Source organism: Trematomus bernacchii, unplaced genomic scaffold (genome assembly GCF_902827165.1).
Source record: "Trematomus bernacchii unplaced genomic scaffold, fTreBer1.1, whole genome shotgun sequence".
Taxonomy (NCBI): Eukaryota; Metazoa; Chordata; class Actinopteri; order Perciformes; family Nototheniidae; genus Trematomus; species Trematomus bernacchii.
In genome coordinates, this window is record NW_022987313.1 from 11,445,736 (window position 1) to 11,462,141 (window position 16,406).

General features: G+C 40.3%; 1 protein-coding gene across 4 annotated transcripts in view; it reads right to left on the reverse strand.

Moving 5' to 3' along the window:
* Positions 1–1,562: 1,562 nt before the first annotated feature.
* col12a1a (collagen, type XII, alpha 1a) overlaps positions 1,563–16,406 on the reverse strand; it is a 53,571-nt gene continuing 38,727 nt past the window's right edge. For 2 of the 4 annotated variants that reach the window (XM_034118889.1, XM_034118748.1), the window contains 16 exons: positions 16,032–16,141; positions 11,077–11,235; positions 10,727–10,804; positions 9,822–9,908; positions 9,366–9,419; positions 8,987–9,082; positions 8,621–8,674; positions 7,620–7,673; positions 7,249–7,302; positions 6,638–6,709; positions 6,501–6,536; positions 6,342–6,408; positions 6,068–6,250; positions 5,740–5,817; positions 4,351–4,527; positions 2,311–2,459 (listed from right to left, as the gene is read on the reverse strand). In XM_034118889.1, coding sequence (XP_033974780.1) covers positions 2,311–2,459; positions 4,351–4,527; positions 5,740–5,817; positions 6,068–6,250; positions 6,342–6,408; positions 6,501–6,536; positions 6,638–6,709; positions 7,249–7,302; positions 7,620–7,673; positions 8,621–8,674; positions 8,987–9,082; positions 9,366–9,419; positions 9,822–9,908; positions 10,727–10,804; positions 11,077–11,235; positions 16,032–16,141 — 1,508 coding nt within the window. Of the gene's footprint in view, positions 3,343–4,350; positions 4,528–5,739; positions 5,818–6,067; positions 6,251–6,341; positions 6,409–6,500; positions 6,537–6,637; positions 6,710–7,248; positions 7,303–7,619; positions 7,674–8,620; positions 8,675–8,986; positions 9,083–9,365; positions 9,420–9,821; positions 9,909–10,726; positions 10,805–11,076; positions 11,236–16,031; positions 16,142–16,406 lie in introns of all 4 variants that reach the window. The other 2 variants (XM_034118671.1, XM_034118806.1) reach the window with 2 other exon arrangements.

Below are 16,406 nucleotides of genomic sequence, written 5' to 3' on the forward strand. Positions count from 1 at the left end.
AATAAGTCTGATAAACCAACTGTATGATAACCACCTATCACCAAACAGCAGGTGGACACAGTTAGCAAACGTTATCTGAATATAGTTGAGCATTTAGCAAAGTAAATGGTAATGTTGCCCTGTTTGCTGGATTTTTGAATACTGTACCCCTGAGTGGCCAGAAAATCAATAAATGCAGATTTAAGTCAGATATAAGCTACACAAAGCCACATATAGTCTGACTCACTGCTTTGGAAGAGACACTTTGTCTAGTGTTTGCGGGGTGGGGGGTGGGCAACCGGAGATAAAACAGGTTAGTTAAAATCTGTAACAACCGCGGACTCTGAAACAGCCCACTTCAATCTTTTGCCACAAAGTGAACACAGATGAACGCTGGATGGATTGTCAACAAACGTAAAGAAATCAGCAGACAGAAACCAGACATGGTTGCGGTGAGGATGGTATCAGGCATCACTGAAAACTTTTTTTAATGTTGGTCGAGCTAGAAAAAAGGTGACTCAAAGGCTACATCGCCGTATTGGACAGAAAGTGACGTAGAATGACATTGAAACCAAAATAGAGCCTGATGTTGGGAAAAAACATGAAAAGCGTATCACTTATAACAGGTGTGAACATTCTTCAACAAGGCCTGCATGTCTATACCAAAGCTATGTTTTTTATTATTATTCTGTTCTCCCATGTACGACAATGCACTTCAAAGGAGGAATTTAAATGGCAGGCTGTCTACTTTTGTCCTCCTGTAAGCCATTTTCTGTGTGAAAAGCTTTAGCAGACTTTGCCTCTACTTGATGACTAACATGTGGCAGCTGTTCACTCATACTGTACTTAACCTGCACAATTTTCCAACTCTCATGAAATATAAACTTCTATAAAATCTATTTGAGATGCTTCGTAAATTGCTTTTGCACTAAAGTAAGTAAGAGTAACCATTGTAATGGTTTCCATAGAGGATTTCTCCCATGTCTTCTTGGTGGTAAACTCGACCTTGACGCATCACTCCTCCAGTCCTTATCTCTGGCATTTGTGCAAAGACTCCTTTGTGAACATGCTTCCCCTTCATCATATATAACAGCAATGGCGTGAGTTGTTCCTTACCTCATCCATCTTTTATTTAACCATTAAATATGCTTAAAGGGTGGAAAGCTGTAAGATTTTCCAGCTGGTATCTGCCAAATCTAATTTCCATCGAAGTCGATCCATTATCATAACAAACTGATAGGACAAAACCCAAATGGGTGCATGTAAAAGGAGCAGCTAATATGTTGGCAATTCTTTTGTTTTTAAACTTTCTCCTTTCTTTTCTTTTTGCCCTGACACTAACTGACATTCTGGACAAAATATCTTAGTCAAAATAAATAAAGGTCCACACTTCCAAAAGGATTTTCCAGGGTCCTGATGTTGGGAATAAACAGTTTTGTCCTCTTGGTTCAAATAAAAATCTATTTGGTCTGGAAACATTAGGTATAAAGAGAAATATGGTGGCATGTGAGGTGCTGAAGTGCAGGAACTGTGAGAAGTTAAACAGCAAGAGACAGAAATGAATGGGAATCTGAAACAAATGGTACATTTTCAGTAGTTTTATTGAAAAATGCCTCTTCTGTTTCAGAAATAAATAAGAAAATAAGGCTGTGTGGAATTCACAAAAATGTGCAGTTAAAACATGAGAAAAGCAATTCTATGTCCATAGTCTTGCAACCAAATCCAAACTGCATAGATAGAAAACAACACCTATATTCTGACTAAGAAATCCTCAGTAAATATACAACACAAACATGCAATTCCACCTTTGGTAACAAAATAAAATAGTTTGGTTTGTACGTCAGATTATCATTTGGTTTAAAGGCTTTAGAAAACATTACAATAAACAAATCTTTGGGGATCCGATTTGATTGTCCTTTTTTTTGACCATCAGAGGATCTGAAACAGCTTTACATGAAATTTGACAAAAAAACAAGAAGGATAATCCGGATGTGTTGAAAAACATACTGACTGTCGTTATTACGACATATTTTCTGCTTGTTTTCACATGATTAGTGCATTACACATTGTAGTCCGATAAACACTTGCAGTTATATTACAAGCAGACACTTACAGTAAGGGGAACACTTAGCAAGCACACAGGTTTGTAAATAACGAACATTTAGGTTGTATTTTTCTTGCTTAATTTTCTCATGTCAAAAAAATATAAGTTCAATATAGCCAAGGGTATCAAACCCATATAAGTACTAGTTTTGTTCAGGAAAATCCCGTCATCCTCACATACCAACATAGTTATTTAATATTACACTTTCTGAGAGCTCCTTATAGCAGCTATGATGCTACTGTTTCTGTTTTGTCTTGTTGTAGTGATCTCTTTCCGCGTTGGTTTCGTGAGTAACCGGGTGATTGTATTGCCTCAAACTCTGCAGCTGGCTCCACAGGTAAAGACTCTACCACAGGTTCGGGCTGGAAGTTGTTGGCTAGAAAAATATTCAGGATGGCCAATATAAAAATGTTTCCTATGACAACTTTTCACATGCACAATTTAAATTATATTACACTTGGGAATTCCAAAACAAAAAAACCTTGTGTTAAACTAATGTTTCCTAAAGCACCATAAAATCTACAAAAGAAAAAGAAAAATGTTTGGTGATGACATTTACAATAAAATCCATCAAGCTATTGGATTATAAGACGTAGTAAAATAACCAGCTCATACTACAATGAACACATCAAAATGACAAGGAGGGCGCCATTTAGCGCTGATTTGTCCGACAAAGAAACATGATGATTAAATAGTACAATTGGAACATGCTTTAGTCTGGACCAGAGCTGTCTACGTCACTTAAGGTGTCATAAATAGAGGTTATGGTTATGCTGGTGGTCAGTAAGCAGAGGGTTATGAGGCACAAGCTCAATACAGATGTTAACTTGATTTTTAGTGAAAATGTCCTGGTTCATACAATCATTTACAAGGCACACAAATTAGTTTTATTTACATATATCACCTCTACATTATTGCTTTCAGTTATGAGATCCTCTTTGTTAGTAGTTGTTTTGGGTGGTATTTGTACATGCTCCTTCCTTCGTAGAAATGCTCAGTCTTTGGTTTTTTTCCCCAACGGTTTGTGGTTCAAGATGCAAGCAGGCCAGCAGGTTGCCATCACTGTAGCTTGTAGCTGCAAGATGTTAGTGCCAGTCCGCTCCGTTCTGTGTTTTTTGGCTTTGGTAATTTGTTAAATGTTCAAAAATTATGTCCATGGTGATTATCCTTACACGCCCCATAGCAAATGGGCAAACATCTCAGAAACCGGACTTCAAAGTGTAAGCGGCAAAGATGACAGAGCGTTTACTATGCCACACCTGCAAATAGTTCAAAGAGGGTGTGAGTATGTTTTCTCTGTGGAAGAAAGTCATTAGCATTTGATCTAATGTAAGTAATCATACACTATTAGCTAGAATGCTTTGCATGCCAGTTTTAAAACTGTCCATCAAATGTATGGATGTATTGTAGTATAGTGGCTTCAAACTGACCATTCACAAAACCTCTCCTCCAATGTCAATGTGTAAGAAATACAATTAACTGTGTGTTCGGTTTCTAAATATAAGCAGCAAACATTGGCTGCTTAGCTAACTAGCTAACTGACTTCAGTGGCAGTGAAGTAACTGAGTGTTACCCCAAAGATGAATGAGCGTTCATTCTACCTGAAAAATGGTCAGTCACCGTTTGCACGTACACTACGTAGTATTTTTGCAGTTTCAAACCCAGTCTGCAATGTTACTATGAAGACTAGTCAATGGCATGTTTAAGAGACCCTTTTACAGGGTTTTATTTCAAATCCAGTCAGATTAAAACATGAAAATGTCAGCCAGAGAAAGTGTTTCCAATCAACTACTGGAGATAACGTTAGCTTTTTAAGCTAGTTAGCTAGCTAGCTACATCTTGATTGAATCTGCTCGCTTCAGTTTTCATTACATTAAAACAAAATTGATGGTCTCTGACTAGAAAAGCCAAGCCTTCTTTAGTCCGCCTCTATCTGAAGTCAAGGATCTATTGTTCCAAAATTATTACAAACTGTTATGGTAAATTTGCCAGTGTTATCTTCTTAAACAACTCTGTTTCATGTGAAAACAAAAAGCCTAGCAACAGTTTGCAGGGTGGGGCTCTGCGAATGGTCAGTTGAACATTTTATGAATATAGGTTATAAGCTCTTTCTGTTCAAACCTTAATAGTCCTACACTTACATTAATATCTCCATACATTATCAAAGAAAGAAGTAGTGCATTGAGTTGCAAATGTAATTAGTCTGCATACACTTAGTCTATTATCTGATGTAGTACCATGCAGGACCTAGACAGTGTTTAGTGTACCTTGGTATCCTTGTCCATGTCCATTGTAGGGTATGCCAACACACTGAGAGGAATCGCAATATCCAGTGGATCCTGGTGGTCCCCTCACCCCTGAAGTACCCTGGCGACCTGGAGGGCCACGAGGCCCTGAAGAGCCAGAAGCACCTGAGGGTCCCGTTCTTGACTCTCCTTGTGGCCCTGTAGGGGTGTGACAGAAGTTGAGTGGGACCAGTTTAAAAAGTCTCTGGAGCTCAGCCCAAAGATCCACTGACATGAACCATAAATCCTCAGTGGAAATGGTAGGGGGTTAACACAGGGCTGCAGCAAAGTAATTTGACATTTTCAATGGCTCAATTAAAAAACTTGACCAAGAAAAAAAGATCTGGGGCTGTGTGGAGTTACCCCCCGGCCCCGTCTGTCTAGACGGTAAAAACTCATAGTGGAATTTTCCCCCTCTCTCTTTTCCTCTTCCTTAAGTGAGCCCATGTGTTGTCAATGAAGCCACCAAAGACAGCTCATTGTATAACAATCAGATTCTTCCACACAAACACTTATACAGCACACACACACACACACACACACACACACACACACACACACACACACACACACACACACACACACACACACACACACACACACACACACACACACACACACACACACACACACACACACACAAAAGTGAGTCATCACTGTTGACTTCCTCAGTTGTCTCTCACTTCATTCATAGAAACAGACACATCAGTGTTTGGCGATGTGGGGTCGACATCAATAGAAGGTTGCTCTTTTCTCACAACAGTTTCCCAAGGGAAAGAAACTCTCTTTTCTTTAAGAGAACACATATTGGATATCAATTGTAACAGTAGAAAAGCTAAGGCCTATTTCAAACTGACAAATCAGCTGTTTCCATTTTTTAACAATTGTTTGTAAAACTGCATCATGACCTTGACAGAGGCTTGTCTAAACTCAAGAAACAAAAATGATCTCCTTAATTATGTACGAAAATACCTTCCATTTTCTGTATAATATTTCAAATGTGCACCATGTTTTGAGTAGCTCTACATGTATATATGAGACATAAATCCAGAGAGGAAAGAATTGGAAATATGTTTGGTTTCCTTCCAACAAATGTATGCAGTGCAGCTGCCTAAACGAAAGTCCCTGAGACAAATATACTAAAGGTACATTCTGGCCACTAGTTGGAATTTGTCATTTTAATTGGACCAACTGTGTCATAGAAAGGCCCACCAAAAAAACTGTCACTGAAACTGTGTTTGAGACATAGTTGAAAGAGAACTGTGGCCATTAGAGAGTCTGCATCTGCTGATGAACACTGTTCAACACAAATGTGGATAAATGTGCCTCATTTGTAATTTTAACCAAAAATCTGATAACCATGTGTTTTACCTGGGGTCCCATTTGGACCTCTTTGTCCTCTGATACCAGTTCCTTGAAGTCCTCTCTCTCCCTTCTCTCCAGCCAAACCTACATAAACCAGAGAAAAGAGGAAAAATCACTTAAACAACAATAAAGCATGTATGAAAACGAGTAGAAATCTCAAAGGCAGGAATGAAACACAGAGAGATTAAGGATTTAATAATATTATACAATAATAACCTCAAAATGTGTAGATTACACAAGGTAATGGCCCACCGCTACAGTCTACAGTCAATTTTCATGCTTGCTTTGTTACACTGCCAAACATTAAAAAAAAAAAAGGAGAGAGATAAAGTACCTCTTTCTCCTGGACTTCCAGGTAAACCTTGGTTTCCAGGGAAACCAGTTCGTCCACTTTGTCCAGGCTCTCCGCGGGCTCCCTGGTTGCCAGTAGGGCCGGGGGGACCGGTTGCCCCTGGGGTGTTGCTACGATGGCCAGAAGGAACCTGGTTGAGCATCGTGTCAATTCTGCTCATCTGACCTGCAAGAGATGAACACAAAACCAGTTACTATTAGATTCAGTCCATCCTTTTAACCATTTCTCCTAAAAGATTCAAAGTTGTTTTGCTTACCGTTCACAAGCTGTTCGCAAACTTGTCTGGCAATAGAGCGCATCATGCTCTGGGATGCAAAGTCTCCCTGAAAAACAAAGGCATTTTTATAAAGATGCCATTCCTTTACTTATTGGTGATGCATGATATGGTCATATATGATCATTTCATTATACATACCTTTTCTCCTCTTTCTCCTTTAGAGCCTGCAGTTCCCTGTTAACAAGAAGAAAAAGTGTTAGAAAATGTAATGACCTTTGTTCTTCACCACTCCTGAATGTATGACCATAATTATTATCCTGTTATTCAGTACATACTGAGTTTCCTGTGTCTCCTGATTTCCCTGGTTTTCCAGTTATTCCCGGTACACCTGGATTCCCAGGGTTTCCCTGGAAAGAAAAGAAAAACACAGAAAATGTGTTTATTCAAACTTACTGCCCAGTAAACATAATTGCAACGTTTAACTCCTGCTCCTTGTTAACGGACTTATAACAAGCTTTAAGTTGAGATCTACGCTTTGACATCTGCAGTGGTGGGGGTGTGTGGCACAGGCTGCCAATAACACTAACACACACAAACACACATGCACACACAGCCATCAGGATCTGCTAATGGTCTTGGAGCACTCAGGATGGTATGGGGCGTGTGAATTCTATACTGGCATTTTGCCCGTTGGCATGATGGCTGGATTAAGTAGAGTCAGACCTCCTTAAACCACAGATGAAGAAAACGGGATGCATGCACCATCCTCGTAATATTTGAGGGGCCTACAGAATATAGTCTGCTTATTTTATGTGCTGTTCCGGCAGAGTGCAACTGTGGAGCCAGAGCAGTAATTGTTGCAGATATATCAGGAAAGAAAGCACGCTCCGAGGATTATTTATTTGGCTATTTTTTACACAACACAGAGACAAACACACACACTCACCATGGGCCCTGTTGGGCCTCTTGGTCCATATTGTCCCTCCTTTCCTGGTGGCCCCTATATAGAAACAACATACAATCACACGTAGGTTACAACACACTGGGGACCCTACTCCTGCAATACATCAGTGTCATGACTTTATATTGCTTTCAGCCTTGACTGTCATTTTAAATTATATTTATAAGGTAGTGGCTCAATTATTTTTGGCAAGTGAGAACATGCACTGGGACTGGGAGAAATACATGCCAGTACTTCTGTATATGCTAAGGTAAGTTGGCGATCACATGCAAAACATGAGTTTAACTAAGTGTTGGATGCATGTGTAGGCTTTGAATACAGTGTGTACACTCAGCAGGCCTGTAAGTAGATCTTACCCGCGCTCCACTTGGTCCAACAGGGCCCAGAGGACCGCGTGGCCCAGTAGAACCCTGGGAAAAGGCAGACACACTTAATCAAACACTAATGAACAGGAACCATACATTTACAAAGCTCCCTAATGCCTTTGTTGAACATAAATTTAAAGACAAAGGTCCCGGAGTTCTTCAGCCAAAGACAATATATCATCTTGTTACAAAAAACTAGAACAATTTCCTTCTTGTCTGTTGACACATGATGTCTAATAGAGATCTGAACAGACTGTGCTGTTATAATAAGCTTTATTGTGTAAAGACAATGCTGCCAATAAGCTCTTAAACCAATAGATAAAGGACATTCTCTAATTTCTAAATTCACTCATTCAGAGGCCAGAATAACCAGAGGCTTAGTTCTGTCCAGTTGAATAGCGGGAGATGCCTGAAAGACTTCAGATGGATGAAGGAATTAAGGCTCAGCCACAAAATGATCATGTAATGCCAGCCCACTGAAAAATACCCTTTTGATAAAAAAAGTTCCCATGGTATGTGAAACTGGTTTAATTTAAATCTGCTTCTGACTTAATAGAGCATTGATATCATTAACTTCAAATAACTCTGACTTCTGAACTTTAAAGGTTATGGTTGGTCTGGTTTTATGTGACTTTAATCTTCCTCCAGAATGACATCGACTGTAACTCAATGATGCTTAGTCACGATCACCTTCAATTACAAGGCTAAGGAAGAACATGTTCCATTGCTCATTCCCCAATTGGTAACATGAGTCTGCGCTCCTTAATAATTTAACTGCATCCCCGGCCTTCTACTGTTTGTCAATCAACGGGCAAATTCCAGAGTCTGGGTCTCCCTGAGGATGGCATGGTGAACCTCCCACTCTGAGTGTGGTTTAAATCTCAGCATGTGGACCGAATCCAGTCGAGGCTCCGGTAGCAAAGCTGCTCTCTATGGATAGTCTCCTGTTTCCTGTTCATAAACCACAAAATAGAGAGGGGGGGAGTACTTACTTGCATGCCAGCCAGGCCCTGGTCTCCAGCATCTCCCTTTGGTCCTTGGCGACCCTGATATTGGAAAAGGAAACTTTAGTCTTTCTATTATCCCTTTTGAATTTGTGATTGATTTCATGTTTTGGCAAGAACATCTGCAGGTAAGAAAACAAAGTAGCTGGATAGAAGAGGAGGGGAGTGCAATGTGTCTTGACTTTAGCTGTAAATCCTACTCGTGGGTCAGGAACAAAGACACACAAACTGCACTACATCAACAAAGATCAGTATCCATTAGGGGTAGTATTTGTCATATACATTCAACTCTATCTACCACAAATTCTCGACTATTTATTCCCTGGATGGACTTCTGTAGAGAGGTTAACTTACAGGTTCTCCTGGCAGAGACAGTCCGTTAGGGCCCTGTGGACCCGGGGGTCCCATTGAGCCAGCGGGGCCCATCTCACCACGTGGACCCATTGGACCCTACAGCGATTCCCAGACAAAAAGCAAAGATGTTTCATAACCGCAATCTTACAAAAGAACAGCGCAAATCAGAACTTTTTATTGCATAATATAGCAAATGAGCTTCAACAGTGGAAATGGACCAAATGCAATGGCCATATGTGCGTTTAGCATTAATAATTAATAATATTAACAAGTTGGTTATGAATGAGGTTACATTTATTAATAAGAGTAAAACCAGTTACAAATTCAAACAAAAAACAAACTTATTATTTGCTTAAAGGAATGAAAAGGCATTACTCACATGTTTGCCGTTTTCTCCTCTATCTCCTCGCGGTCCCTTAGAACCTGGGCCTCCCTGGAAAATACACAGAGTGAGAGTAGCAACAGGAGGAGATTCCAAAAGCCCTAAAACCCCAGGACCTAGCAAATCCTCACAGGGGCTTAGTGATGTTATATTCCAGACGTCTCCTCAATACTTTTTTACTGTGTGTTTTTCCGACAGGCATTTATCTTTTGACACTTCTTCCTGAGCCCACATTTCATTGCATGCCACTGGTCTCATCCTCATCTGGTGTCTCCAAAGGAAAACAAAATACCAGTCGGCTGAAGTTCAAACGGCGTAGCTGTACAGTCATTATTACTAGCAGGGTAACGTATGGCTTTATCATCATCATCATCACATTAAAAGAGACAGAGGTAGAGGAGGTGAAGATAGACGACAGAAGGCAGGAAGGGATGATCGTGGGAAAGTCTTTACCAATGGTCCAGGGGGCCCCTGAGGGCCAATGCTGTCCTGCGTGCATGTGCAAGAGTGGGGAAGGGATGGGCACTTGGCCTCATCTCTCTGAAAAGAAACACAGAAGATGAAGGAATTAGATACATACATTCACACAAATGAGAAGCATTCATATCGTCTATTTTGAACCCACTGATAATTGAGACCATGTCTTGGCATTCAGAATACAAGGGGTAAAAAAAAGGCAAATTCTTTATATAATTTTGTGACAGCATCCTGGCAGATGGAGCGTTTTCATTTCATGGAGTTTAAAAAGAAGAGACAGTCTAGAAAAGGTCATGACAGAAGAGTGGCTCACGCAAAGTCAGCGCTGTGCTTTAAGACCAGACGCTCACTGACAGCTGCAAACTTTTTCCCATTTCAGAAAATGAGTCTTTGACAAAAGTAGTTGCATAACAATCATTGAAGTGATGTATTAATATCTGATGCAAATTACAGATGAATTACACATAATTGGATTAATGTGCATGCATCCGGTGTTAACTCGTACTGAGTCAAAATAAATGTGATTTTCCGTCTGCTTCGTGATCTGCTGTGAAGGAGCACTTGTTTTCAAGTCATTTTGAGATCATACTGGAAACAGTCCAAATCGCACAATTACTCAGGATACAAGGTTCTATTCAGTTCAGCTCTCTTTTGAAACCGCAATCTGAGTATCAGCCTTGCATTGAGCCTAATGACTACCTACCAGCAATCATAAACATCTGAGAAAGTCTGCATGCACACAGTAAATAGACTTTAATAAATGATTACTCTACTATTAATGCTAAGAACCATCAAAAGTCAGGATTATATTTAATTATATAAAAACACTGCCAAATAATCCCTCTATACATGGCTTTTCAGCTAGACTTTGTTGTTCTTACTGTGGCGGGCAGGTCGCAGCATTTGTCTCGGCTGACCCAGCTCAAGCTGCAGATAATATCGAACATCTGGAGCTGGAACTACACAACAGAAGAAGGTGGAAAAAATGGAGGGGTGTTACAAATGGCTCCCATACTTGATGAAAATGAATACTGTTATAAACAACAACAACCAAGAATTGGAAAATATGCAGATGTCCATTCTTTCAGGACTCACTGGGAGCAGTTTTAACTTAATTGTGCATCTACACACAAGAGGATTTAGATATTGATTCGTTGGAAAGCCGTGAGAGGCTTTTCCGTACGTGCTTTTCCACGGATTCACGTTTTTACAAGTTTCTTTTTTCGCTTACTGTTGCAGACTGCTTCTTCCCGCCTCCAGACTTGGCCAACTTGCCAAGCACTTCATAGCCGTCCACTGAGATGTTGTTGGCCTCCTTGATGGGCTTCTCTGCCACCTCCTGGCAATCTATGTTGAGCTTGACTTTCTCCGGAGTGACGCTAATGTGGAGCTGCGGGGGGGAAAGGATGGAGAGAGGGTATAATTAACAAAACACTCTTGTCTTCTTAATATTCCACAGCTGCCAGCTTTGTTGCAACACAATTACTTGGCAGGGACTATAAAGACCACTGAAGGTTTTGAAAAGCTGGGTTTGGCATTCATTTGTATTCGGAAGAGCGCCCTGATTGCCCTTTTAAAAAGAAAGGAAATTCTTTAAGAAAGTGCAACCATAAGGCCGGGAAAAACTCCACTCAAGCTCTTTCAATCATGTTGTCTGAATCTTTTAAAGATTCTGATATGGTATTCCACATAATTGCTAGATCGAGTGAATTGTTTAGTCTTTGCAGAGCCATGTTAATTATAGATTCTGATATTACCCCAAAGTGGTTACTGATTTGGCACAGGACTGCTGTTTGATGCCTCTACAGATCAATGGATACAAAAAAAGGAAATACACAAAAGCAGGCGTATCTATACAGATTAAAAGCCCACGTTGGTGATTGTACAACAACACAAAATGATAGAGTACCAGATTTGGAAGATTTTTGTTGAGTGAAATCTCCTCCACATCTTGAAGCAATATAATTTGCGGTGTGCCATCAAACGTCCTACACTTTCCATACTTTCCACCACACTGTTGCACATTTCCCTCTGCTTAACAGTCAGACAAGCTTTCTTTATGTCAGGAAAACAGCTACCATTTCTTTCAACAAAACCATACCAACCACAGACTAGGACATAGCTCTTGGCAACCAATCACAAAATTACAGTTGACTTCCTTGGCAACAGAACACACTATCCTGTGGACCACAAAGAGAGAGGGGTGTCGTTTATCCCGGGGTCCTGGCATGGAAATGTTATACCATGATGCGCCTGAGGGCTAACCAAAACAGCTTTGGATGATATAGTAGGATGGCCAATAATGAGCATGTAAATGTTACCTCACTGACCAATAAGCAAACATAAAGAAAACACTGTAGTGACTGGAAAATAAGGCCTCGGAAAACTATCTTTTCTTATGACCACTGCTCCCTCAGTTGCTGCTAAGTGATCTCTACTGCAGCAAAGTGTTGACAGATTAACCGTTATCATTCATCAATTGTTAACACAGAAGATTTCACCGCGCTTCGCTGTGTCAACACTCACTCAGATTCCATAAGGTACGATTTCAGGCAGACACTGTCTCCGCTCCAATACACTTAAATATTTCCATGATTGCTTTCAGATTAGATTTTATTGTTCTTGGCTTTGTCCTGACTGTTCCCCCGTTTTCATAAACCTCTCATTTTATATCATGCGTTCACTAATAATTAGGTGAGAATCTTCTCTATCAAAATGTGGCCAAGGTTAGGTTAGCTTCATTGAGAGGAAATTGGAAAACACAGTATGAATCTTCATTAGATTGGTATTTAAATACAAACAGTGCTGTGACTGATACTAAGATCCCCAGTTGGGCTGATACATTTCATTGTATAATTGGAGATGAGAAGCTCCCATGTCTAATCTGGCACCTGCGAATAGACAAGGCTTTCTGCAGAAAGAGAACTTAATATATCAATTTCTGTATTTATAGTGAGTTTTTCAGGGTCAGTTAGTTATCCATCTCACTGAAGGAAGACTTCTTCATGTCTAAAGAAAGTGCTGACAACTGAAGAGCACAATGAGTGCAGTCAGTGGACAATTTGGCGAAAAAATCCTCTCTGTTTTAAAGAGTGTATGCAAATATTGGCAGAACCTTCCCAACCATGTCTCGAGGACTGAGTTCTGGACTGATCAAAAAGCAATAAGGTTTCTAGTGCACTGTTTAGTGACTACAGCAACATACATGCTCAAAGTTCAACCGGTGTAGCTCTTGATACATGACTTGTCATCATGGCTTGTGGAAAATGTCTTCTTCACGTCCACAGGAAAGTTCCCTCTACGGCTCCCACCCTGTAAGTGTGGGAGGGATTCCCCAGTGGGCTAGTGAGTGGCTAGCATCTGCTTAAGTCATCTCTGAGAGCTTTCCCACATGTTCTCATAGTGGTAGACCACGACCTCTCCAGCCTGGGTTACTTTTATTAACTAGGCTGAGAAGAAAGGCCAAATCTGCAAACACTCTCTGACCCAGCACTGGGGGATGAATGCACATAAAGTGCACTTTACATTTAACAAAGCAAACAACAGAAACTGCAGCTCAAGTGACACAATTTATCAATACAATGTGCTGCCAGCAACCATGGTACCAATATAGAGAGGAGGAAAGGAAATCCATGATTTAAAGTACTAACAAACTGTATTAAACCCGATTACTTCTAGAACTATAAAGATTAACTGGAATGGTTGGTAGAAACCCATTTTCATAAAATTGTATAGGAGGGTAAAGCATGGGCCATATAAAAACCCATACATCTTTGGCGTGGACCCAAATCCAAACGTTTTGTAAAACGTTACAAACAAATATCTTTTCAGTTTCTTAAACCTTGTGTTTAGGCTCTATATCTGCTTTCTGGTCCAGAGGCTTAAGAAGTAATCAATGATTCAAAGTCATAATCTGTTGGTTAATCAATCATTCAAATATTCTTTAGAAGCTGTACATCGTTAACCTTAAACCTAAATGTCACCATGTGAGTTTACTGGGTTTTGTTTTGTTTATCTTCACACTTGGACAAGAGCCCAACAACTAGCCATTTGTGACAACCCTCATCAATGGTCACTCTGGTTTCAGCACGAACACACACTTTATTACAGAGGTCACTTTGTAAGAGCCATGGACAAAGTGTTGGGAAGCCACTGACAACATGTAAACACAAACCACCACAGCTGCTGGTAGAGGCACGTACTCAGCAGACCAGTAAATGAGCACCTAGGTAGACCGCTGCAGCTCCTGGAACAACAACGACGACACCACAAAGTAGCCACCCAGTTTACACTCAGACTACAGTCTCCAGCATGGCCACAGACTAAGAGAACACACACACACTCACACACACTTCTGCTGTCTTACTAGACCATCAGTGATGTCATTCACATCCACAGCCCTGACCCAACATTTTCCAGGGTCCCCCTCTTTCATGAGGTTACCCTCTCATTAGTTGTGGAGATGCTAAATGGTCAAATTTAGAAGCCATTTACATGATGCTCTGATCTTGGGGCCAATATATCTCTCTCATCTGTTCTTCAGTTAAAAAAACTACACTTTGTTATATCAGGAAGTGGGCGGACTTTGATCTCGGATAAGACCCTGGTACATTGTAAAGGGTAGTTCATTTTGATTACCTTAGAATTAGGGGAGAGGAAAGAAACCTGTGTGCTAAATCACCATGTTGTCCTTGGGAACAAAGTCAAACGCAATTAGACGTGATTTTGAGTACATTGGAAGCAGTCGTTTTCCCTCCAGCATCTTAATGTAAGTCTTTCAAGGTTGGTATGAAAATATACTGTCCCCCATTGTTCTAGTCTCTACACCCTACTGTGGTGGAACAAAACAAAGGATGTTTTATATTCGCTGCTGCTTTGAGTTTGACATGAAGGCATTTGATGTCTTCTCTCTTTACCTCTTGCTGTGGCCACAAGAGACTCCCTAGTGTACAAATGGCATTTTTCACAGTTGTAAGCTTGGCATGTGGCCTAATGCAATGGTCCAACCACTGAAAGGAAACAGAGTTTGCAAAACAATAACACCATTGTGGGTGGTTATTGTAAGTGAGAGCTTTTGACAGAGTGTTTGAAGGGCAGTTGATGTTAATGAATCCTTTTATTAAGAGCTGCCATAAGGGAATCCAATCTTAATTCCTTTTATGAGAGACAGGGCCGCTGATGGCATGGATTAGTTTCAAAGTCAAGAAAATTCTTCATTGTACAGATGGAAACATCTGGATTCAGACTTTTAATCCATTGCTTACAATGCATGCTATTCTTCTTTCCACATCTACTAAATGTCCTTAATCCATCCCTTTAGGCTTATACCTCTTTTATTAGAGCTTTGCCAATACGTTTAAAGGATCACTCCACCAATTTCAAAGACAAAGTTTAGTCTAGCTTAATGGGTTAGATATTTCAAAAAAGCATGTGTTGCAAACTGCAGCGTGGAGTTCTGAAGACAGGGATGGTTCCCAGTAAAGGGGAAGTCTAACAAGCATGCCATTGATTTATGGAAAATAAAGGATCCAATACTTTTGGAGATTGACCCAAACAGGGGAGTAAAATGTTTGGCCACAATTGCATCAATTTTATCAATGTTTTCTTCCAACTTTCTGTACACTTAATCTCTTGGGAAGGTTTCAAGTTATACCGCAAAGTCAGTTTATTTAGGGGAAAATATACAGACTTTAGTATCTTTTATGGAAATTCTTCAAGCATTTTTTTTATCCAACATTCAAATTGATCCAGTTCCCTGACTGTTACTTCAGTTAGGACCAGACTGGTTTGGAATTCACTTAACAACTACCAGGACAGTCTCCAGCCTTGATGTGGTCGAACCTCCATGGTTGACTGTATCAGTTTGCACGTATTGCTGGGTCACTGGGGTATTACAATTTCCCTCCAACCTCTCTTTAAATGTATTTATAGCCTCCATCACCCATTCATCAAATGAACAGCTTAATGTCAAATCATAAAAAAGGCCCAAAGGCCACTTTGACACCAGAGCAATACGATACGGCTATATGGCGTTGGCTGTTTGTCAAATCTTTACATAAAAATCACCATTTCTGAAAGGATACACACAAAAGATTCCCAGTGTGTCCTATTAAAGTACATTTGAATAATATCACTATGTGGTGAGCAGAGGTACTCCTCTCTGTAAGAATCATGCGTTGTGTTTACCTTGTGGAAGCTCCCGTGGAAAACCTGCTTCACTTGCCCCTCATTGAACGAAGCTTTCTGGATCTCTCCTCGGGTGTCCTTATTGTAGAACGAGATTGTTTGGCTGGAAGCTGGAAAGAAAAGAGCCTTTGATTATTCTCTGACAGTGTGTTACAATGCTGTGGCATGCAAAGTGCAGACAGGACTTAAGAGAACACATGGTTGTACAGAGCAAATAAGGATGAAGGGAAGGCCTGGAGGGATTTGGTGCATGTCCGTAATTATTTGCATGCATTTACCACATGTGTAAGCGCACATTTGTAAAATATACTTCTTTCAAAATGAAGGCTTTCTCTTACACAGTATGGAAGAAGAGCCAAATAAAAGATCTGAATG